General features: G+C 44.1%; 2 protein-coding genes across 6 annotated transcripts in view; both read right to left on the bottom strand.

Moving 5' to 3' along the window:
* Positions 1–4,563, bottom strand: part of stim2b (stromal interaction molecule 2b) — a 42,255-nt gene extending 37,692 nt beyond the window's left edge. For 3 of the 5 annotated variants that reach the window (XM_072376400.1, XM_072376399.1, XM_072376401.1), the window contains exon 1: positions 3,207–4,563. In XM_072376400.1, the coding sequence (XP_072232501.1) occupies positions 3,207–3,333 (127 nt within the window). In that variant the 5' untranslated portion in view covers positions 3,334–4,563. The remainder of the gene's footprint in view (positions 1–3,206) is intronic. The other 2 variants (XM_072376396.1, XM_072376397.1) reach the window with 2 other exon arrangements.
* A 1,768-nt stretch (positions 4,564–6,331) lies between these two features.
* Positions 6,332–24,217, bottom strand: tbc1d19 (TBC1 domain family, member 19). Its single transcript, XM_072376732.1, has 21 exons — positions 23,969–24,217; positions 23,778–23,850; positions 23,648–23,693; positions 21,405–21,480; positions 21,177–21,251; positions 20,812–20,875; positions 18,899–18,945; positions 18,697–18,807; positions 17,448–17,520; positions 17,070–17,108; positions 14,310–14,422; positions 11,832–11,906; positions 11,624–11,686; positions 9,999–10,083; positions 9,857–9,901; positions 9,740–9,772; positions 9,342–9,451; positions 9,169–9,260; positions 8,611–8,726; positions 8,403–8,473; positions 6,332–7,730 (listed from the first exon to the last, which is right to left on the bottom strand). Exons 1-21 carry the CDS (start codon positions 24,062–24,064, stop codon positions 7,656–7,658), a joined length of 1,578 nt encoding a protein of 525 aa, XP_072232833.1. The 5' UTR covers positions 24,065–24,217; the 3' UTR covers positions 6,332–7,655.
* Positions 24,218–25,033: the final 816 nt, after the last annotated feature.

Below are 25,033 nucleotides of genomic sequence, written 5' to 3'. Positions count from 1 at the left end.
GCGGGGAGTAAGCGCTGACGTCGGCCCGTTGGATCGCTCTTACACCGTCATGCTGCTGTTATGGAGAAGGCCAAGTGTGCTTTGGCCTCATTCATCAATATACCGCATATCCTCGGTTTATTTTCAGGAGCAGCTTCATCCTGGTAAACAGACAGTTGTGAATGCTCACCAGCTGCCTGGGATGAGGTTCATCATCTCCTCGAGCAGCTTCAGTGAGTCTGCAGGCCTGCATTTACAAGCCGTCCCGTCAGTTCAGTCAAAAAATAAACACCTGAAATTGAGACTTTCAATTTACCTTGAAGGGATCACACTGGTTCTCCATTAGGGAACTTAAGATGAAAGAAAACATTCGAATCGGTGAGAAATCGTTTGAAATGTCCTTGAAAATCTGCCTGAAACTACGTCTGTAAACGTGAAAACTGGGACATGGTTTGAGTTTGAGATCAGTCACCGTGTCACGGGTCGACCGCTGATCATATATGAAAGTAACCCCAGTCTCTAAGAAAGTGTCACTATGACAACCGAGCAAACCATCATGTGACCATCCTGTGAAAGCTGTGGAGGACGCATCTTTCTTTGCATCTAATGGAGCTTTTTTTCCTGCAAAACCATTTTTCTGTGCTGGTTCTGACGCCGTGATGCTGGTAACGCTTTTTTCTGTCTTCGCGTTATATGTAACTATGGCAACAGGGAAGTTGTTTGCACGTACGAGCAGCTGATTGGGCTTTCCAAGCCCGAAGTAATGACAGGAATAAGTAGAGTTGAAGAGGAGGCAGAGCGGGGACAAAATGGAGAAAAGGGAGGAGGAAGTTTAAATAATTTCTTCCACGGATCCTCATGAGAAATGTGAGATCGCTGGTGGATAAAATGGATGAGATTGGAGCCCTGATAAGGACACAGCTGGAGTATCATCAAGGCGATTTTACTCCATTGTTATTCTCAGCTTTAAGACCATATGAACAGACAGAGACTGCAGACAGAGAGGTAAAGAACAACCATAAAAAGGACAAAAAACAATGTGACCTATTTAAAGGCAGGTTGTTGCAAGTAACGACAGCTTAAAACTTACATTTGATGGCCCCAAAACGTCTCCCAGAGGGTAATAATTCATAATCAGAAAAGGTCCGTCAGGATTGTCGTTGCCAATAAACTTTCATGGCTATTTTCATCGGTTTCTCAATCTTATGTTTACACTGAACAGACAGAGAGCCGAACCAGGCTGCCTTTCCATGTCCATTATGAGGCTTTCCAGCACTGCATGATAAAAAGTGGACATGATCTTTTGTGCTAACTCCAAACAACCTCGGCCACGGAGGAGCATGAACTCCCACATCCCTGGGGTCAAATATCTTGGTTTTGTGAGTATTAAGGATGAGACGATGCCTCTCGCTCCAGAACTTAAAATGATCCATCTCAAGCTGATGAACAGAGCGCACACCGACCCAAAGGAGGCTTAAAATCATTACCGTTGGGCTTCCACGTTCGTCTGTGCACAAAGAGAGAACTCCCGACTCTTTTGGTGGACCCGTTGCCGTGTGACATCATCAGATAAGTCGTTGCCAAGCTACAAAAACAACGAGGCGATCTCTCGGGGTGGGTATCGCTGCAGATTTTCTGGTGCGATTCGGCTCGATTTCATTTAAAATAATTCAACTTCAGCACAAATTTGGCACAAAGAGGTTTTAGTTTGGTTATCTATCGATAACTATAACATATCTTTAATAATCAATGACACCGCAGCAATGTAATTTCCCTTCAAGGATCGATAAAGTCTTACACGGTTTATACAAAGGCTTTTTAAAGACATTTACATGAAAGAATCTGTGCTCAAAGACCGTGTAACGAAGGGCTGAAAACACTTTGAAACAGCTCTCAGTCTAATGCATTAACCACATTATTATCCTGCATATCGGTACGGGCCAAGAACTTCGGTTGAGACGATTTACGACTCGTTTAAGACGCCTGAAACAAAAACAAAAAGACAGAAAAATATGGGAATGAGAGCAGCTTAAATGTGAGTCAGGCTGAGTGTATCCAGGCATCATCCGGTTGTGTTAAATCTGGTTTTGAGATGCTTGATTTTGTAAGATTTTGGTCCGGCTGACATGTTTAGAAGCATTTTAACAGTCTGGTTTTGGTCCAACCAACACAACAACTCAGTTATTTTCTAGTTAAGGATAATTGTGCTAAGTGAGAGAGGATTTTATGTCAGGAATAACCACTTCCTGAATTCTTCACTGGTTGCCTGGCAGTCCATGTACTAAGCTTAGTTAACAGAGAGCAGAAACAGGCTCACTGCACTACTATAAACAATACTATCCCAGCTGTCGCTATACACACTGACACTGAGTTATTTCAGATACCTTCTGTACTCTTTAACCTTGCAGAGACTGAGGAAGTCTCTAGGGGTTAAAAGCAAGTGTTTTCTGGAAAGCAAAAGCTGCGTAGTCCACATCCAAAATGACACGAACCACCACTAGAAGGCTGAGTTCTGCAGAATCTGACGTTTGGCCTAAAATGACACAACTAAAACAAACTCATTCAGTGTGTTTTAAACATCAAATTGGCCGTCAGCTGCGGAATAAACCATATCGAGGAAAGGGTCTGCAAATTAGCTGCGACATCTGCTCCATTTGATGCAAGGAGCAATATTTGTATGTTACATGGTGAAATGAAAGTAGAGCCAGATAAGGCAACCACTGTGTACTGAAGGTTGTTTAATGCACAAACGATCGATGCTGCCTGGTTAAAAACACATGCAAATAGATGGAAAACCCTGCTCTCATTAGAACAAGCCAACAGTACGATTAAAGAGAGACGGATGATCAGGATGGCCCTGAACACGTGTAAACAGGCAGCAATTTGGGTGGATTTACCGCATCTGTGTATTCCCATTTATGGATTTTACAAAGGCAAAAACATGCCTTTTAACAGCATTCTTGGTGATGTGTGGCATGCAACATTACAGTAAATACTCCTGCCGTCAGTGAGGATGCAGTCTGGATTCCTGTCATGTCATGAATTCCTACAGGGGAGCGTGGCAGGGGGGTAAAAATGCGTCCTCTCCATCACTGCGCAGGGCATTCCTCGGCTTTCCCCGAGAAAACCACCGGGGACCCGGGAAAGGGGAGGGCGGGTGGGGGGGTGGTGATACTGCACATATGTAAATAAACTGTAAACACCTATCAGACACGGACTGCGCTTACCTGTGGTGGCTACATTTGCAGCATCAGACGAGTGGCCGGGTAGATCATTCGAGTAAGTGCACTCCAAGCCCAGTACCGCATAGATGACGAGTCCACGTAGCAATACATTCACGACCATGTAACTCATGGTGCATATGAGGGGAGGAATCTAGTATCCTGCGAGTGGGGATGGAGGGTTTAAATCAAGGGAGGTGGGAAATCCCGGAAAGAAGAAGACACGGAAATATGTCAGGGTTTACATAGCCTATTAATTAACAGGAAGAATGAGAAGTGTCACGAAAATCAAGGATACACCTGCGAAACGCGCCGACTTAAAATAGGAATAAAATCAATAAAAACACTCGCTAAAAAGAGGAGAAATCACTGCTGGCGTGGAAGCGTTAAAATAAGGGTTGAAATAATAGCACATCGTGGGTCAAAGGCGAGCCAAAGTGCAGTGAGAGGAAAAACTAGCAGTTTCTAATAGCCTCTAATGGTTTTACTGGCTGTCGCGGAGGGGCGACTGGTGCGAGTTATAACAGCCGAGCACCCCATATCTGGTTTTATGAGTTTTAAAAAATGAATATTAGCTTAGGAAAAAAACAAAAACGAGCTAGAGGTGAGCACATGCAGCGTTTCTGGCGGAATCCCCTTTCCAAAACAAACCGAAAACACCGAGAAAAAAACAACCCACGTAGCTTTTCAGCCGTGGATATCCGACAGCTACAGATAATATATCAGGTGCGGATCCTTACGCGGAGCTGAGAGTTGGGGGGAAATAGTCTGTAATTCCACGTACAGTGTACAAACACCGGGGACAGCTTCAGCATATTCCGTCTCCTCACAGGAAAGTAGCTAATCCCATGGCATCAAAAACATATACATTCCTCCTCTTCCTCCGTTTCGTCCGGTCCGTCTTCAGCCTGTATCGGCCGCACACGACATCCGCCTACTTTCCAATTTAAGTTTTTAAGTCAGCTTTTCACGGCTCGACGTGATACTGTATCCTCCTGTCGTATCAGCTGCTCGCCGGCTGATGCTGACCAGCAGAAGGAAAGCCGAGCGGGGCGGAAGTCAGTATGCAAAACGGTTTGACGTGTGGAGGAGGAGGCGGCGGAGGAGGCGGAGGAGGACTTTAATTTGGCCTCAACTGCCGCCGCGCGCGGGGCACAACCTGATGTGAATTGGGCCCTTTTCTCGCATTTACGGATATTAATTGCTTTTATTCCACACAATCCGGGAGTTAGTACAGAGATTATGCGCTTGACAACTCAATGACGGTGGATGTTTTCAGTCCAACCGCGGCAGAACCACAGAAACTTCTGGTTTTCCTTCACGGTGAAGCGGCGGAGGATGAGCGGGATGCACACTTCGTTGTTCGTCGCTTCCCTGGTCCTCCGCCGGCTCCCGGCTGAGCGCTCTCATTGGCTGGACTGTCCCAACATGGCAGAATCTGATTGGCTGTCTCACGCGGCACTTTTTTTCCTCGTCTCTTTTAAAGATGCTGCGCGCGGAAAATAAAGGGACGTTAAAGGGCAATGCCGGTGTTTTTTTAGTGCTAATATTCCTGAATAAACACCGACCTTTACATAAAAATGTCGTAGTATAACTAAATCCTTTAGTTAAAATACTTGTGTTACACATTGAAATGCGTTCACAACCAAAAATTTTAAATATATGCAGTCAGAAATATGCTTTAAGTACAAACAAATACAATTAAAACGTTCCTTAACAGTATTTTACTGTTATAAACTGTCTTTCGTTAATATTCCTGTCTTCTATGTGAGAGCCCAACATGAAGCCAACAAATTAACTTTGATTTGATGTAACTGCTGCATTAATATGTATGTTGCATTTTACTGCTGTAGACTGAGCTTTTAACCCCTTTGACATACTATTGAATATCCAATAAGTTAATCATATTAAAGCAAAGGAGAGGTTCGTTCATTCAAATAAAGAATGGGATGGCTTTCTCTATTTTATTATAGTTGAGAAAGCTGTCCGCAGAAAACCAACAAATAATTACATCATGAAACAAAAAGGAAGACTGTTTTTTCTTGTGACATATTGGTAATGAATATAATGTTGTAGAAAATAAATAAGTGTGGTACAATTACCTCAGACTTGTAGGGAAGTACAGCTATTAAGTGATAGTACTTCTCCACTAAAATAAACGTCTGTTTCCTGGCATTTGTTTAGGATTTTGCAGTTTAAAACCTTAAAAACTGAAAATAATCAGAACCTGATGCTGATTTCTGAAAACTACTTGGTCTCAATTCCAGTGACCAAAATCAATAAGAATAGTTGTAACACTTAGTTACACATTGAGTAAACAAATTAAGATTATTCGCCACTATTTAGACACCTTTGAGATGAAAAATTCATCAATAAGAATGTAGTAAAAGGAGCAGTCATGAATCCTTCACTTCTGCATTCTTATCATCTAAGAGGGAATATTTTTAACACATATTTCAGGTTTTTAGAAGCAAAGAAAAGACCCCGGTCAGAATCAAAGTATTAAGGAGCTCTGATACACGGGGTAAGCTCCCCTGAGTGAGATATATTTTTTGACTTTGCATCCTTTTGGGAGCAGAATACTATTGATGCAGTTTCAGGCTACACTGTAAGCTCAGTAAAAGCTTCCCACAAACCCAAAGACAGCCAAATATTCTTGGTTTATCAGATTAAAGAATATTTGTTAGCTTTTTGTTGGAACAGTTATTCTGACAGTCCAAACCTCTCCTGCAGTTTTGATTTAACCATTTAATCCAATTTAAAAAGGCAGTCCTGGCTCCTTGTTCGTCTTTTCTGTGCACTCTCAGCTGTTTAGAGACGTGTATAAACTGATTAAAGCAGAGACTCTTCACAGGGATGTTTTCACTGGTAAACTAGCAGAAGCACAGCTAGGAGCATCAGGCTTCGTGTGTTTCCATCTTTACCCGTTTATATGTTACGCTGCTCGTTTTATGAGCTGTTCTGGAGTGGGATCCTCTTTGGAAACAGCCTGTCGTATTTTCCACTTTCCTAAAATACTATTTTTCCTGCATGTCATAGAAACTGGAGTTCACTGCAGGGATAAAGTCTCAAACATTTTGAATTAATAAACATAAACATTCCTTTATAAAACTTACATGAAAACAGAGCTTTATTTTTCAGTAATTCTTATCCAATCATCGTTATAGTGAGCACTGGATGGGGGGCAGGGAGCTGATGTCCAAACACCAACTGTGACCTTCCAGTGATGGCCGACCTCAGAGCGGTGATGGACAGAGCGCACGTCGCCTTGCAATGCAGCATGTCAGCCACCAGGGGGGGCGGTAGTATGAGCGCAGCACCGCAGCAGGTACGCCTCTCAGGAGAAACAGACTTGTGGGGGCCAAAGGAGGAGCATGACTGATAAAAGAGTCGGCCGTGGGAGTCGGAGTAAACAGGTGGCAGATGTAGCAGAAACCAAGAAGGGAGGGGAGGGGGGGGCGGACGAAAGAGAAGAACAGCATAATTCGATATGAGCCCGCAGAGGGGGCAGCGGGGGAAGAGGGAGGCAGCCAACAACGAAGGAGGAATAGTGCAGATGCTACATGAGGGAGGGAGGCTTTATGTCACCTTCCTCACTACAGTCAGCTTCTGAAGTACAAGGAGGCCTGTCCAAATATTTACCCCCGTCACAGGACCTGGGAGACGGGAAAGATCACAGCAGCATACCGATCCGACACAAGGCTCTGAGCCATAAATAACCATACGCTTTATTTTATTTTCCAGAAAGGAGTCCTTTCAGGCAGCAGGAGAGCATTTAACAAGTGACAGTGAATACTTTCAGGGACACAATGAACGCAGTAAAAATGCATAATTTAAATACATAATTCACATAAATGTTGGCACTGAAGATGCTAAATGTCCCCACGAGTGCAGTAATACGCCGTCCCTTCACAAACACAATGAGCAGCACGTACACAGCTTTCCAATTAAATGAGTAACGGTGTGTTTCTGTCAACATGCTGGAGCAGACGGGCACGTCCGACCTCCTCATTCATCAGCAACAGCGAGAGCTAATGGCGTAATAACAAGCAGGAGCCGCAGCGCTGAAGAAATTGCAGGAACTAATTAACACTTCATTAGCCAAGCTTGGAGACATTGCTGTTGTTCCCTCTCGCACACTGTTATCGCAACACAATTACTGCTGCGTGCAACTTATCTCCTGCTGAGCTCCTCAGCTGATCCCAGCACGGCCTGCAGATCATCTTTCCTAATGGCCTGAGGGGGCTGGCCTGGCCTTACAGGTCTGTAGGATATACTTACATACGGTATGATATCTAATAACATCATAAAGGGTATTTACAATTAGTGTTGCGTGTATGCTAAAGGTGGGTTTGGCTTTTTGAGTGGTTATGGCAAAGCAAAGTGGCGTTTTTCCCCGTGTCACCGCTTCCTCCTTGCGGTAGCCGTCGACCCGGGCCGTCGTCTCAGCCGTCTTCAGATGGCGGTGGCAAACAGAAAGATCTGGATGAGTGGCATAACCTTAAGAGTTGAAAGGTCGGCGAGGACGGCCTGCGGTGCGTTTGTCAAAGAAAACACAAATCAGACCAGAGCTGAGAGGCGTGATTTAAAAAAAAAAAAGACATGATGATGATGCAGGATTCTTCGGAAGTGACAATCCGTGCTTTAGAGCACCCGTGCTTCCCACCCTGTCCTTATGGGATCACTGGGAGATTAAAATTAGGGACCCTATCAGGTTTAGAGTGAGGGTCTAAAGTTTCAGTGCTGGGCCTGAGGTTCTAAATATAAGAGAAGGAGCAGTGTGTTATGATATCTTCTGTCAAGTGGGGCAGGTGGAAAATGAGCAAGCAAATAGTGCCGGCTTGCATCTTTGCCCTCTGCGCCATGTCGTAGTTTAACCCCCCCCCCCATCCTATGCTCAGTGGGGGGCGGAAAGCAAAGGGTGAGGATTCACATAAACTGCATCAGACACATTTTATGACTAAATCTGAAATCATAACATCTTTTCTTGACGAAAACAAATCAAAGCTGTTCCTTTGAAGGTGGTGTTGGGACAAGTGTTGGTGGGAAGGTGCACATGGTGGGGTCCGAGGGTGTGGGCTCTCAAGACATGTGCATTCAGAAGACTGGGTTACTGGTACTGGCTGGTCTATTTGCAGCTCTACATAAGTATGCTGGAGGACATCTGCAGGCACTCTTAAGTCTACGGTGGGACAGACATACCTCGGCCGAGGCCAGCGACGTCACCTCCATCAGGTTCTCGGCGCGGAAGGCAAAGACGGCAGCTGCGAGAACTTGAGGAGATGGGATGAGAAAGGAGGAAATAATAAGACAACCAAAAGAAGGAGTGATAGAAAAGGAAAAGAGAAGCCTGTTTATGAGGTTAAACCCGCAGAGTTTGGAGCCAAGTGTGAGTGGAGCTTTTGCCTACCTGCAACGACCTCTAATGAATCATATCCAAGGATTCGATCCCAAAGAAGAAGCAGCTGATCAGTGGAGAGGTAACCAGAGAAGCCGCGCACCATCCACTTGAAGGCGATGCGCAACCTGTGGGCAGAAACATCACATCTGCCTGGAAAACACATCAACAATGAGCACAATTAATCCTCCTCATCTGTCAACTAACTGCGGGGCAAACCTGCTCCGCATTCTCTCCACAACTGAGATCAAGTTGTGATTCAAGCAGTTTAACACTAGATGGCAGCGTCTCAAAGGCATGAGGCTGCAACTGTGCAGGAGGGAAATGAGCGTATGAGCAAAATACTGAAAGCTTCTACTCTAAATGCATTTCTTAGAGATTCTTTTGATGGATTCAGAGGTAGCTGCAGTTAGTCTTTCCTTTATTTAGCTTCACGGCTCCTTGGTGGACTGAATCTGATCTTCTTGCAGTAGAAACCTTTTGTAAATGTTTATTTCATTTCTGGATTTCTAATTGATTTTAAGCTCATCTTCCAGCGCACTAATGCAGCAGGACGGAGCGGAAACTCACGGCTGTGCCCCGATCTGCCGAAGGTGGTAGAAGAGCTGAGGAAGGTGGGTCTGGAGCAGCCGCTCGAACTGCAGGCACAAAGACACGATACCCTGCAGGGACACACGTGCAGCCATGAGAAGCGCGTACACAGAGGCCGGAGAGGCAAGCGTGTAGCGAGCGGCGACTCTCACCGAGGGAGACGACGAGATGGAGTGCAATCTGAAGAAGTAGCGGATGTACATTTCCCTGAAGACGCTGTACAGTTTGGATGGCTCGTTGTACAAGAAACATAAAGGTGCCACTGAGGGGAAAACATCCACAAATTCACACACACAGAGAGACAGACTGCCAGGTATATCCGACTCACTGTGAGCTCCCTCTGGAAGAGCAGCAGGTGTAAATGTTTATGTTTATGCATTTAGCAGACATTTTTATCTAAAACGACTAACAGGTAGGCAGTCAGGGTAAGGGGGTCTTGCCTGAGGACCCCTACTGGAGGTAATACCTTTCATGCAGGGGATTTGAACCCATGTCTCCCACATGGAAGGTGGCAATCATATCACTACCCTATCCAGTAAAACACACTCACCGTACATCGAGAAGCCATGAAAGGGGATGACACCTGTTCAAATGAGATGTTCAAGTGAGCGCTTTACCTCAACATGAAGGTGGTCAGTATGGTGAGAATATCTCAATGCAAACCCACCGTTGGGAGGATAAACAACGGCACACTCCTCATCTCCTACTTTCCCTAAAAGACACACACAGGAAGTGACAACCAAGATGAGCAGCTGGCACATGTGTACGGGCACAAAGCGCACTTATACGGGGGGTGATGAGGGACGCACCGTGGATGTAGGACTTGGGAGGAGTGGCGCTGTTGTATTTGAAGTGCTCCAGGACGGCGGTGTCCCGGGAGAAGCACAACAACACCTGCGAACACACAAGTTTGGTCTTAAACGCACACAAACATCCTGTGAGACCAGAAAGGCCACATTTACCTTTAAAGTGAAAGGATTAGTCACCTCCTCTGTCATTTTCTCTTTCTGCCTCTCACTGAAACACACTCATGTGCACATATTTGCCCGTCAACTGAGGTGAATCATGCTCCTTTTATTTGCTGCTGATGGCCAGCGTTGCTTTCTCTTGAGTTTTAATAAAGCAGCACACCTTGATCCAGTGAAGCTCACAGAACTGAGCCTCAGGTGGCCCCTCATTTCACAAAATAACCACGTAAATGGGAGCTCTGTGGAGAACAGTTTCAAGCATGGATTTCATTTCCACCAGGGGAAGAAAAACCAGGGATTCAGACGACAGTGAAGCCAGAGTCGCAGATGTCTTTAAAGATTCTTTACTGGGTGCAAACCTGGGTGGTCTATCCTTGTAATTTAAGTCTGTTTATGGTGAGGTATCCTCTCATTGTTTACATAAACTATGAAAGTGATAAGAAAGAAGCAGCAACTTTGACTTGATACGTCCGCTCAGGCAGCATGTTTTTCATCAGCATGTTTCATCAAAAGTCATGTGGGATGACTCACTGGAAGTCTGCTGCGGCGCGTTTCTCTGCAGCAACGCTCTGCTGTGCTGGTACTGTTTTCATAAAGTGGTGCGTTCAGGGTGTTTATGGGCTGCACCTTTGGATTTAAGGACTATAACAACATAGATTTGGGCTCAGTGGGCAGAACAGTCTGCCAACGTGGGTCCCACCCAGTGTTTTAGACCTGCTCAAAAACAAAAGGTAAATTACATTTTCTATCTCTGATTTCCTTTGACCTGCAGCGTCTTTCGACATCTGAACGCATCAAAGACGGGCGAGGTCTGACTTCTGCGTCTGCAAACAGTACATGTGGACGGAAGGAGGATAAAGACATCAAACCCACCCTCCTGAAACATTTCTAAAGAAAAACACGTCACACTTTCTAGGGAACTTTCAATACTTTCTCGTATAAGCTCTTGAACAACACCTGACATGAGTGGATTCTTTGACTGTCTGGTGAGTTCACCATCAGTCAATATTGACGGGATAATTGGCGCTTTGCTCGTCATACATCTGTGTAGACATTGGTTTGACACCAAGGAGCGTAACAAACAAATAGCTGCCAAATAAAGCCGTTGCCAAGTATTCAAACAAGTTTATCACCTGAGCGTCAAAGGCAAATGGACTCCCACTGAAGCCATTATTACCAGTTCATACCACTGTCTGGGCTGAGTGTGTAACAACAGATAAAGATTTTTTCACTGCCTCCAGACTTGTTCAGTCAAAGAAACAAAAATAACAGTTTAATTATGACCAACTGTCGTCTGCGCAGACGATGACGCCACAGCTTGTTCGTCAAAGTCAGGTAGATGCAAAAAGGTCATTAAAACATTTAAGATCCAAATGAGAGTTGTGGGGGGGTGTGTAGAACAACTCTGACATCAACTGAGCCGTTTATTTAAAGCGGAAGTACTGGAAATGATGGGAGAAGCTCACCTGGTACAGAAAGTCCTCAAACACAAAGTAGTAGTCGTCATTGCTGGCGGTGAGCTTCACATCCTGTTGGGGAAAAAACACTTCAGCAAATGCAGAAAAATAGCTTAAACTGAAGTTTTGTTAATGTATACGCATATATAAGAGTATCTTAGTGTCTAAAGTAAGTGATGAGAGTCCAAAATCTCCAGTGTCGAGCACACAAGCTCACCTTATAGATGAGGTTATCTACCAGCAGGTCGTGCTGAATGACTCCGGCCTTGAGCTGCTCGTAATACATCACATCCTGCAAGGACAGACATAAAGCCTGTGTTTAAGTGGGCAATAACTTGTGTAAAGATGTCATCTAAAAGTCAGCATGTGGGGTATTAAACGGCTGACAAAATATTTGTCCACAAAGTGTTACTTCTGTTCAGAAATGCTCTTGTTTTTAACAGTTATGGTGAGAGCAAACGTCTTCAGGGCTCTCTGCTGAGATGCTGCTAAATTAACTTTATGTCCCTTCACCACTGTGATGACAGCAGGATTAAACCAGGCTCAATGGAGGAGTATCAAGTTTCCGGCCACATGGTTGTACTCAAAAGTGCCTCCGGTTTGAGACAGATTATCAAGAATGAACCAAACAGAGCAATAAAAACGTCCTCGGTGACAGTTGCGAAGCATCTTGACAATGATCAGAGCCGCGGATGTGAAAGCAGAAACAGAGATGGTCATTTTGGCAGCTGAGAGAGGACACTGGAACCACCGCGGTGAGATGGATCGCACCCCGCAACGGGGTTAAAATAAGATCTGCGAGAACACTTGAAGATGATCAAGTCAGAACGACAGTTAATGTTCCAGGAGGATATATTCGAGAGAATAACACAGGTCTGAGTTTTTCACATTAACATGAAATAAGAGTCATCTGGTCCTCATCAGCTCCTAAAACGATGTAAATACGACCTCAGATGAACAACAACACATCACGTCGATATTTATCAAACACAAGCGTAGCCGAAAAGCAGGAGCGTCACGATTCAACAGCGTGAAACAACTTAAGCTGCAATAACTGGGAGAAAATGTTTTCTGTTTGACGTTGAGACGCTGTCACATTGTTGTAAATTAATTATGTCCCAATCTGCTTTACAACTTTGCTTCAGTGCATTGAGGTCAGGCTGAGGTCTGGACTTTGACTGGACCGTTGCAACACCTTGATTCTCTTCTTTTTCACACATTCTGCTGTAGATCTGCTGCTGTGTTTGGGATCTTTGTCCTGTTGATGAGCCAGTTTCAGCCCAGCTTTAGCTGTGGGACAGATGGCCTCACATCTGACTCTAGAATACTTTGGTATCCAGAGGAGTTCATGGTGGACTCAATGACTGCAAGGTGCCCAGGTCCTGTGGCTGCAGAACCAGCCCAGATCATCAGCCCTCCACCACCGTGCTTGACAGCTGGTATGAGGTGTTTGTGCTGATATGCTGTGTTTGGTTTCCTCCAAACGTGCTGCTGTGCATTAGGACCAAACATCTCCACTTTGCTCTGGTCTGTCCAAAGGACATTGTTCCAGAAGTCTTGTGCTTTGTTCAGATGCAGCTTTGCAAACCTAAGCTGTGCTGCCATGTTCTTTTTAGAGAGAAGAGGCTTTCTCCTGCAGTCTTTCTCCAAACAAGCCATACTTGTTCAGTCTTTTTCTAACTGTGCTGTCATGAACTTTGACCTTTAACACGCTAACTGAGGCCCATAGAGTCTGAGATGTAGCTCCTGGACGTTCTCTCTTAGGAAGACTGACAGCCGTCCTGAAGGTTTTCCACTTGTGAATAATCTTTCTCTCGTTTGGAAATGGCCTTATATGGAAACAGTAAGAGTATAGTTAGCTTTTCACGCCCTGCTCCTGTATGTTGGCTTAGTTTTGGTTGAATTAGTGATGACACGGTGTTATATGTTCATCTGAAGTGGTCGTTACCTCATTTTAAGATCCAGATGTTTTTTCTTTATATCATTACACATAAAACCTTAGAATTAAAGAGTGTGTACTTTCTTCTTCATGTGATTGAAGTGCTGTCAAACAAAACTTTAATAAGTTTACCAGGAGATATAAGACTGACAAACTTTAGCAAGAAATGAAACAGACTCTTTCCAGATGAAACTGCAGCTCATACTTGACGCAGTGTACAAGATGTCGTCAATTTTGCATTACTTATAACCCACAGTGTGCGACTCTGGCCAACTCGGTTTAATGTGTTTGCCCTTGAGATGTCCAGAGCCACAGAACAGTGTCCAGACCTCACTAAGTCTCCTTAACAAATCGATCCTCCAATCAGAAGCATTGTTTTCTTGACTTGGGCCCAACAGAAGACGGCAGACTGCAGCGTTTACACAGGCCTCTGCCACACAGGCAGGCAGCCGCAATGTTTGGGCTAACTGAGTTAAAGCATTCGATTATCTTAACATTCGTACACACAGGACAAGCCAAGGCCAGATAAGATAAACAGCACCGCTGCAAATACACAGATTATGTAAAAATTATAGGTCAGTCGGTGTTATATGTCATATGTTGGCTTTTACTGCACAGTGTAAACGCCGGGTTACAAAATTAAGGCTGAAACAAGCAGAGAGGACGCCAAACAAGACCTGCAGCTGAACAGTTAACAGTTTGGGAATCAATGCAGCTGACGGCAGCCTCCAGAGGGCTGTGCATCCACTGCCGTACCTGCGGCTGGTTGGTGGAGTTGAGGATGAGGGCCCACAGGTCCGCCCGCAGCCCGGTGGGGCAGCCCTGCCTGCTGTACTGCTGCGCCGCGGCGCTGTCCTGCTCCCCCACCACTGGACAGGAGGGAGACAGAGCAGTGAGAGACACCCACGCCACGCCACAGAGCTTCACAGCTGTGCATGTGGTCCTGCTGCAACACATCGGCGCGTTCAGCTTCCTCCCGTCGCTGCGACTTCTGACCACCATCAATTAAACGCCACACTCTCAGTTTTAAGTCAACAGAAGGAGGCCTGACGATTCGCCTTCTGCGTGACTCTATGTGTACAAAAGGGAAAACGGACTCTCGCACCACAACAAGCAGGCGGTTAATCTCTGAAGCTGTTGAGAGTTTTGCAAACAGAAAAAAATGACTGAAGTAGAATTTCATGGTTTTCTTTCTGAAAAAGTATAAACATCACAAATTCTAGCACAGACCTTCTAATAATTGTGATTATTAAGTTTCCCAAACCTCCCGGCCACATGCTGCAAACAAGCTCTCCAGCTCACCCGTTCTACCCTAAATCTCTGATGTGACAGTAGACAAAAACACACAGACCCTTGGCTTAAGGTGCTGGCCAGTCATAACATAAACTATCACACTCCTCGCCCCCTAAATTTCCTGTTTGACTGCACTTAACACTTGGCCTGGAACATAAATTGCAGCCGTGCAGCCAAAACACAGCCAACCGCGGGTGAAATAGTGGACCGAGGGGCATGTGGGTGTGTATACAAGTCTATTGATGCCTGATTGGTGTCCATAATAGGGTTGTTTAATGGTTAAACTGAGAGGGAAGAAGATCATTTATCAATGGTGGGAGATGTGTTCGTGTAGGACGGACGATGGGTGAATCACACAAAGGAACCTTTACAGTATTTTCTTGATATTCCTGCTATATCAGTTTCTAAAAATGGGTCGCAGTGGACTTAATGTGATGTTTTTATTTGGGATGATGAGGACAAAAAGCCTCTTTAAAGATCAATGGAACCAAAGAGTCTAAAGGTCTAAACTAAGCTAACATATGAGAGCAAACTCAGACTCAAGCTTGCAACTGGAGCCACAATTAGGGCTGAATAATTCTAACGATATAGTTATATTATATTCCAAGTCGCCTCTAATTCTGGACCCAACCTGCAGGTTTAGTTGTTGCATCTCATCAGGACCAATTTCAGGACTAAATTTGGCATGAAACATGAGCATCACATCATCTTTTTTCAATAAAATCTATTGATAAACATCAGTGCAGTTGAAAATCTACAATAAAAGCTGAAGGTTTATCTCTCAAGTAGTTTTTTTATTTCACGTTTCTGTTTTTTTCACAGAATGAGAAAAAAACGTCGAGTTTTTAAACAAAACCTTGGGTTTGATGGGATTTTTTTTCTGAAAGAAATTAGAAACATCTGCAGAAAAAAATAAAAAAAGACTATTTGTAAATAATTTGAAGCCTAAATTTAACTGGCTGTTTTTCAGTCTTGTCCCATGTACACAGAAGACATTTCTCCGGATTTATTTGTCTTTTAATGATGTCATAAACTGTCTAAACCTTTATATTAACATCATAAATTTCTTAAATAGCTAAGTGTGGTGAACCTCTCACCATCCTCACTCCAAATAAACTCAGCCTCACCACGATGCTCGTTTTATAACCAATTTTTCATCTCATCTTGAATCTGTTTGCAGCAGCACAACAAAAAAAGCTGGAAAAAAGGCAACAAAAGGCCTAAAAATGTAAGCGGTGCCAAAAGGAAACAGACTGATTGGCAACAAGTCGGTAACGTGATTGGGTAGAAAAAAAATTGAAAAAAGAGCACCTTAAAGAGGAAGAGTCACACAGAAGTAAGGATGGACAGTGGAGCAGTTTTATGTAAATTTGAGGAGATTTTTGAGTATTTCACCAACCAAAGTACATCATATTATCAAAGGATGAATCAGAGAATCTGGAGACGTCTCTGTGAACAGGGGCCGCGACTCTGTGTGGGTCAAAGCTCTTTTAAATGGACTGAGAGGGACCGTCCAGCTGTTTATCATCTCTGACGGTGTGGGGAGGGGATAAGAGCCTGTGGAACTGGCAACTCGCACATCTGGAAAGGCTCCGTCAATGCTGAGGGGTATATGCAGGTTTTAGAGCAACATCTGCTCCCTTCCAGATGTCGTCTCATGCTTCAGCGAGACCGTGTTAAAACCACACACTGCATCTATTCCAACAGCGTGGCTTCATAGAAGAAGAGTCCAGGTGCTGGACTGACCTGCCTGAAAACATGTAAAACACAACAAAGAAGACCCAGGACTGCTGAGCAGCTAGAATCCAGATGTTTACAGACGGGGATGCTGGGAAACATGGATCTTTATTGATACGTGCTGCTGCTGCCATCAAATTAAATCTTTTAATCTTAGAGTTAAAATCATTGATAAATGGTAAAATGTCTCAGTTTCAACACTTGATCTTTCTTCTATGTTCTTTGGTGAATAAAATATTGGTTTATGAGACTTATGAATCACTGAATTCTGTTGTTATTGACATTTTACACAGTGTCCGGGACTGGAACCGACCCGTCGAAAGTTAACCCAATAAACCGGACTTTGTTTCCAACATCTGTGACACTCGTACCCTTTAAATAGCTAAAATAGCTAAAATAATATCACTACATTCGATTTTTCACCTCTGTCCTGAACATCTTCCCAACCTTTTGGGGAACAGCGCTGCAGAGCCGAAAAACACTGACCTTTTTTCCCGATTTGAACGTAGTCGTTTTCAAACAAATCTGCACAGAGACCAGAAAGAAAGAACAGCAGAAGTTATCGGATTGATTTACGAACCCACAGACGATTCTATTTAAAGCACAAACACCAAACTGTATCTCTGGACTTCAAAGAGATTGTTTGAGAAACACCAGACGAGGCACCGAAGAGGAACACGTGCTGATATACAGACATTTCTGTCAATAAACAAACTTTATTCTGAAGTTTGTCTGATTAATGGAGACTTGAATGTCTTTGTGTCTGCTTTTACAAAGCAGGAATGTTCTGACTTCAGGGTTGAGATGAGCTTCATATTCATCACAGTAACAAAGGCTTGGACTTCTTTAACTTTCTGTGCATACCTGGATGGATGTGTGCGTAGTCGTCAATCCCCAACTGGCCGGTGTTCAGGTTCAGCTCTGCGTAGGTCTGCCTCTGAGAGGGAGCAACACACAGGTTTCCACTTCAGTGTGCTACTCTATGAGCCAGAATGACAGTCAGTATTTCTGTTTGGGTTCGGCTCATGAGGTCGCTAATGGACAAAAACACTGGCAGACAGCTCTGGAAAAATTCTGCAATTAGCATCTCTACATGTATGACAGCCATTTCATTCCAATGTCTGTCGATTTCCACCTCAGTCTACTTAATATTTAATACTTAAAGGTACCGATAAGACGACCAGCTGATCCAAATCTTATTCAGCCAGGAAAAGCATAAAAACTCTTCCAATAGGACCAGCTGGCAGGCAAAAACAGCACCAAAAAATAACAACTGACTGTGAAAAGAAAGGTTTTGAGTGACAAAAAGGAGGGTTCAGTTCTGGCTTTAATGACAGAAAATGTCGAAGACTGCAGCAGATATTGGGGACGTCAAAGCTCGAGGGCGAAAACGACCCTCTGCTGACCGGGATGAGCGTCAACTCAATGTCAATGTCAGTGGGCAACGGTGCACGGAGAGAACAGTTCGAAACAGGCTCCGAGAGAAAAAAATCTCTTCATCAATGAGAAGCACAGAAGAACCAGGGTGAGGTTTTCCCAGATTGGACCATAGAGGACTGGAGTAAACAGGCTCCGCCCAACATCTGGTCGTCTAATGGTTAGACGGAGACCTGGAGAGGCCATGAGCCACCTCTGAAATGTGATCGGGGGGAAGATGGATGGTCACCAGCCGTCAAACATAGCTGAGCTGCTTGAATTTTTGCACCAACAGTGGCCTGAAGCCACCCAACAGCAGTGTGAAAGACGCCAGGAGAGCCCGCCAAAACGCACAAGAGCTGTGATTGGAAATCAGGGTTATTCCACTAAATATTGACCTCTGACCTCTTCCTACGTTAAAACATCAGCATTGAGTTGTTTCAACGCGTTTACTTTGCGTTATTTGAGGTCTGAAAACACTGCATCTCTTCTGTCATTTTGAATATTTGTCATTTTCTGCTCTAAACAAAGATATTTCTTTTTGAAATTTGGGAGAAATGTTGTCAGCAGTTTGCAGAATAAAACAAATGTTGATGTTACTAAAACACAGTAAGAGCAGACAAACTGGCCATTGTGCAGTGGTCTCATCGTTTTCTCCCAGAGCTGTATATGTGAGTAATTGCACACAGATCCCTACCAGCTGTGGGATGTCCCCAACGTTGAGGGGAACCTGGATGAGACCCCAGTGGCTCTTGGCGCTGATGTCCTCGCTGCTGTCATGGTTAGGGTTCCTCAAACTGATTAAAACCTGTTTAGACAGCAAAGATGCAACGTCATGGAGTTTAAATCCAGCAGAAACCTACGCAGAAGAGCGCTGAGCAGCGTGGACGAACGCTTACCTCCAGAAAGTCTTTCGGGGCGTAAACAGGCCGGAAGCGACTTAAATCTGCAGCAAGACATTTTAAATGTATTACTAAACAGCACCGCTTAAAAATATCTCCATCTGGCTCTTCTAATCAATACAATCAAGTGGTCCCTTTGGGGAAATTCTTCCTTGGGCCAGTGACAGTCAGCGAGCAACAGATCACCAGGAAATAGACCCTGCCGGGCCTAAAAAGCTCCTGCATCATCACAACATTCATTTCCATCCAGAGAAACACCGATTTCACAACAAAATCTTGGAGTGCTGCGTAAAATCTTCTCATAAACAGTCTGGTCTGGACTCTGAAGTGGCCAATCCACATAAGACATGATGTGATGCTGACGCTGAGCTGAGCGCGATGGGTGGAGCGCTTCATCCGTCTCTTTATGATCACCAGAAAATGGAAGCTTTTTTCAATGATCAGCCTCACTAATGAGTGGTTTTCTTGAGAATAAGCAGCTGTTTTAATCCCAACTGGGTTAAACTGTGCGTGAAAATGCTCTTAATTTGACCTTTGACTCCCTCCAAGTCGAACATTTAACACTTTCTTCCTTGAAGATGATGGTTCAGAACTATCCTTCCAGGTTTTAATGTGTTGGACAGCTTTTAACCCCAGCTCTGTAGTTTCAGGACTTTGCTTGAGAAGTGAGAAGCTATTCACTACTAACTTGTTACCAGCTGGAACTTATCGATCACTGCGTTTACTGATAGTGTCTGTTCTTGTTGATTGATCACAGAATTTTTTTTAATACAGACTTGAACGTGTTATTGGGATTAAAGGACCTGCATTAGGCTGGTTTAAGTCATATCTATCTGACAGATTCCAGTTGGTTCTTGTTAATGAACAATCTTCCTCGCCAGAGTAAGTCATGGAGTTCCTCAGGGTTCTGTGCTTGGACCGATTCTTTTCACTTTATACATGCTTGCATTAGTTAACATATAAATTTTCATTGCCATGCTGATGATACTCAGAGAGATAATCCTTCATATCCATCTCTTTCGGAGCCCTTTGTATCCATTCTCAATAGATGAGGAGCACCAAATGAGCCTCTGAGCAGAACTGACCACACGGATAATCCCTCCAGTTCAAACCCAAACAGTCAAAAGTGCAAACATGATTTTTTGAAACATGCATTTACAGAATTTAGATCTAAAACACACGCATATATCAAGTTATTTTGTAGGTCATTTTGTAAACTTCCAACAGCTGGCTGCATTCACACAAGTCAAAAGAGGAGCTGAGGCCGGCTCCGAGAGGGACTTCCACCCATCGTCTTCATAGCATGGCTGTAAATTCAAGTGGCGCGTCATCCCCACGACGGGCGTTTGGGGCGAAAGGAGGGGTGCTGGTCGTTATCGCAGCTACGTGCAAGAGGGTCTGGACAGCTTCTATATTCACAGTCCAAAGTGTTTACAGCCAGAAGACTGCACATCCTAAATGTTATGATACGCCCCTGAGCCGCGATAGCACTGTTAGGACACCAGATTAGCGTGTTGTCTGGAAACGCTTCCCTCGAAAACAAGGCAGGTATGAGCGTAGAAATCCCAGATTTAACAACTCTTGGTGTTTCTTTTCAAACGCACGTGAGCTGATAATCGGACATTGACCCACAGGATCAGCAACATTCTTGCGTTTCTTCTCGACTGACGCCTTTAAAGCAAACCCAAATGCAATAAAATCAAAACCAGAATCAACACACTGTGGCCTGAGAAGTCCGCTGTCTGAGAAAGTCTACGCTGGATAAATACGGCTTACAGAGCAAACATAGAAGCCGTAGAGCTGGTTTACAGATACAGTTTGTTAGCCTCATGTTAAATACACCAGCGCACATACACGAGTCAACACTAATCTATAATAGGAGGCCCGGCCCCTGGGGAATGTCTGCAGACCTGGTTCATCTGTGCCCATCTCGTTCCATTTGTTGGTGAGCTCCTTCTGCTCGGCCGCCGGCCTCTGCGGAGCAAGAGGAGACCCGAGTAAACAATAGTGCAGCTGCCAGGAGAAAGCGGATCCAGAAAAAGTCACATCAGAACAGCAGTTTGTTTAGCTGTGGATACAAAAGCATACACAGTTCCCAAACAACCCAGTCTGCTTGTCATCATCTGAAACTGTAGTTGGAGGAGAAAATAAAACAACATCAGCAGGTTGTTTGGACAAATCCAATATAACGAAGGATTTTCCAATTAAACAGAACCTGAGTCGAGATGTGTTGAAATTAAGCCAAATCAGATGTGACGGACTGCGTTTTACCTACCATGCGAGCCAGAGGCACTCCCAGCTCTGTGCTCATGCTGTTCAGGCTTTTGAGAACACGCTTCTCCCAGCTGGCCTGCAAGGAGACAGCGCACACATCCAGTTGCCTTCAGATACCATGCAAGTTATACGAAATGAAGGCTACGTCTCCGAATTTAGCAGGCGAAAACGATATGAGACAGAGGAAGCGCGAGTGGGGAGTGATGGAGACAAGAGGAGACATACTGACCTGAGCCTTGCGCATGTAGGCCAGCGGCTCTTTGAGATGCTCTGGAGGGGCCGTGGGATGGCTCAGAGGCAGCCGACTGGGATCAGCAAATACAAGAGTTGGAGGCAAAGGGTGTTAATGCGAAAATGTTTGAGGGTTGATCAAGAAAACACGTTACAGCAGCGCTTCGTTTTGGCCAAAAGGCACCAATAAAAGGCACAAGCGTCGCTTCATCTAAGAAAGAAAAGCGCTCAAAAGGAGGAATTTGTCAACCAAAAAGAACATTTTTAATATTTTCCTTCAAAAACAGGCAATCTGTCATCATTAGTTCCCTGTGAATAGAGCTCAGATGAGTCAGAACAAATCTCCACCAGATGCTCCAAGTGTCTCGCTCAGGCAGCTCCCGGCATGTTGTATGACTCAAGGTCTGAGTGCATTAAACAGCCTTCGACCTAACATAAACACATATAAGAGCGTATAGGGCTGACTACGGGCCAGAGAGAGAAGGAATCGGTCATTAAGCATCCAATGTTGCTATATGAGCCACTAAAGAGCAAAGAGGGTAAGATGTCCTTAAAGACGAGTGAGAGCAGCACATTTTTCAGGGCCTTTTATTGGCAAACACAGAGATCCAATGACGGTTCGCTGGAAAACTCTTATAAAGAAGCCTGAAAAGAAAACGGGTGAAGAGATCTGGATTACTGTCCCGTTCAGTTCCCAGAACCTTTAAAAACAATAAAGTTCCCTTTTTGATGAGCTAATGTTCTCATAAAGATTCATTTTTGTCTTTTAAATAAAAAAGGGTCCAAATGTCTTCATTTATCCACTTTATCCACCTCATTAATCGCTCAAAAAACCATCCATGAAACATTAACAACAACATACGATAATTCTGCATCGTGCTCATCACAGACGTCGGCCCCATTAACTAATATAACCGAATAAGGTTGGACGATAAGAGAAAACCTTGAAGAAGTAGAAAACTGTTTTAATCCATCTGCATTTAGCAGTAATGCTTTGAAAAGTGAGATGTGTCACAGTCAAGCCCAAATAACTTTTACATTTCAGTTATCTGGTTGTAAAAGCCTGAAAATGAGTGATTATCATCGACTGGATCACTGTGTAATACCCTGAAACGGCTCCTGATATGGACTAAAAACCATCCTTCAGCGTTTATTGATCAATTTAAACCCGATCCAATGAAACGTGAGCACTTGGTTAAAAGTGAGGTTAAAAAAGAAGCAGACAAACCTCTAAAAGATTCGTTTGTGTATGAAAGTGTTTCAGGGTTTTGCAAGTATCCTGTGACGTTAAAGAGCAACCAATCGAGCTCAATTGCAGGGTCATAGTTTTACTTTTGGGGTCTCTTAGAGGACGATTACATGATCTAATGCTCAAAAAGAACATTTTTCTTGTGCTGAACACGGCTCCATCACCGACGCCGTCCCCTTCTTTCTCAGTTTGGGCTTCTGTCTCTTTAAGGCCGTCCTTTTGACAGTTTGACAGGTGAAACCGCACTCTGCTAATCACGCTGTCGCCTACAGGCTGGGTTGGACCACTTTTTGAGATGATATGGCTCGTTTACCATTTCTGATCAGCCCCAAACAGCAGTTTTGAACCTCCGTGCTGCAAGTAAAACAGTAAACACGGTTTCTGTACAGAAATAAATCCACCATGCCTCCTTTTGTAGATTCGACAGCTGCAACTCCATCAGAAAATGAGCGTGTGCACCTATCCGAGTGTAATATAAATAGTCTATATGAGAGCTGAATGCCCATCAAACACTTTCCTCCTGCACCAAAAAGCCAGATGATACATAGCTGTTCGTATTTTTCCAAAGCAGCATGTAGTCATGGGTTTCTCAGGTTACCTTAAAGCCTTAGTCTGCTCCGACTGTTAGCTAAGTTAGTCACATACAGCAGCACGAGCAAAACATGCTCATTCTTTGGTTGAGGCGTGCCATTATAACCGCTGGGCAGGCAATAAGAAATGATCATAAAAGTTACAGGTCTAAAAGTTAGGTTCTGCGGGTAGTTCAGGAGCAGCTGTCTCTGTGGGAGATTAGAACGCCTTGTGGTGTTTACGTTGAGCTTTGTAACTCCATGACCTGGGAAAGTTTGATCACTTCACCCAACCGGAGTATACCAACACACTGAAAGGGGAATACCTAAAGACATCTCTGGAAGGCAAACAACAGAAAGGTGGATCCTGATCAGTGTTTTTAAAGGATAAAAAAACATTCATCATTTCACAGTAACACTTACATGTGCAGCTCTCTGTACACTGCATTCTGTAGCTTCTTCTCCCAGCCTGAAAAACAGAAAGACATATTATAAAAACGCACCACAGAGTAAAAGAAATAAATAAAAAGTGGGTCATTTACTGATGTGGCACCTGATGTTTTAAGGAAACTGCGCACGTCCTCTTTTAAAGACTCCAGTTTTATGTCAGGTCGATGTAAACAGTCCTGAAAATAAGTCATGTAGCTTGTGTTAAACTGTGAGAAGACGTTTAAACGGTGATTTAAACGGTGAGTGCACCCTGAAAGCCGCTCCGCAGCGTTAGCAACATGCTAACCGACTCACTTTGGCTTGCCTCTCTATCTGAGAGTGTAAATGGCTTCCGCTGAGCCGCTGGACCACCTGAGCGATGCTCACAGACAGCTCGGTGTCTTCCTCCATCCTCCTGGTTCAGCTGAAATGTCTGACGAGGCGCGGCTTCACTCCTTTGCGACACTTTCAGCATCCATCAACGCACCTGCTGCCCCGCAGAGGTTACTTAGCAACTGCGGTCGGTTCAGCTAACAGCAGGAGAAACAACGCCCAGATGCTTTGGTTCCGACCTCAGAAAGAGGTTTCACATCAAAATCAGATCTGATAAATATACACATCTCATTTAGATCGCCACTTATCATTTTAATTTGATTTTCTCATAGGTTTAAAAACATAATCACCTTAAACCCTCACCTGAATAATTAGATGGATCCTCGTAGCAAATGTCGATGGCAGTAAATATGAGGTCCTGGTTCCTTGAATGAGATAACTGAGAGGTGACTGAGCTCAGGATATTCTCCAAGATTAATTTGTGGATGCTTTGCTCCAACAATTAAACAAGCCCCCAGTGCCGTCAGTTCTGTCAGTTATTGCTTCCTTATGTCTAAGAAACAATAAATTAAGTTAATTTGCTGTTTTTGTTTGCTTCAGTTGCTCCACACGGAACTTATTATGTTGCATTTTGAATTAATTAGTCTTTTGTGTAGACTTCAGCCTTCAATAGCAACTAAAGTAAGTTAAAATATCATCAACTGTGAGTCTCACAGCTTTACGCCCTCAGGCTTCTTTCTTTCTTTTCTTTCTCTCAGACGACAGTCAAAATGTGGCAGGGAGTGAGAGCGCATTAATTGCTGCGCGTGTGACTTGATAGGGCGTCATGGGAGGTGTTTGACAGGCCGTCTCCTCTCACATCAGAACAATGGCAGTCTGACACAGTGAGAAACGTGAAATACCAGAGCTTGTAACAACATGACTGAGATTCGACAGAGACGGCTTTGAACTTGGCACCAATTTCCCTCCAAGAGTATTCGGGAGTGCTTAAATCTCCCCAGAATATATCTCACTTGGTGGTTGTTTTTCGCTCTGTTTATTGTTTTT

This window comes from Leuresthes tenuis, unplaced genomic scaffold (genome assembly GCF_036924035.1).
Source record: "Leuresthes tenuis unplaced genomic scaffold, fLeuTen1.0.hap1 SCAF_22, whole genome shotgun sequence".
In the NCBI taxonomy this organism is placed as follows: Eukaryota; Metazoa; Chordata; class Actinopteri; order Atheriniformes; family Atherinopsidae; genus Leuresthes; species Leuresthes tenuis.
This window is presented reverse-complemented; position numbering and strand designations above follow the sequence as displayed.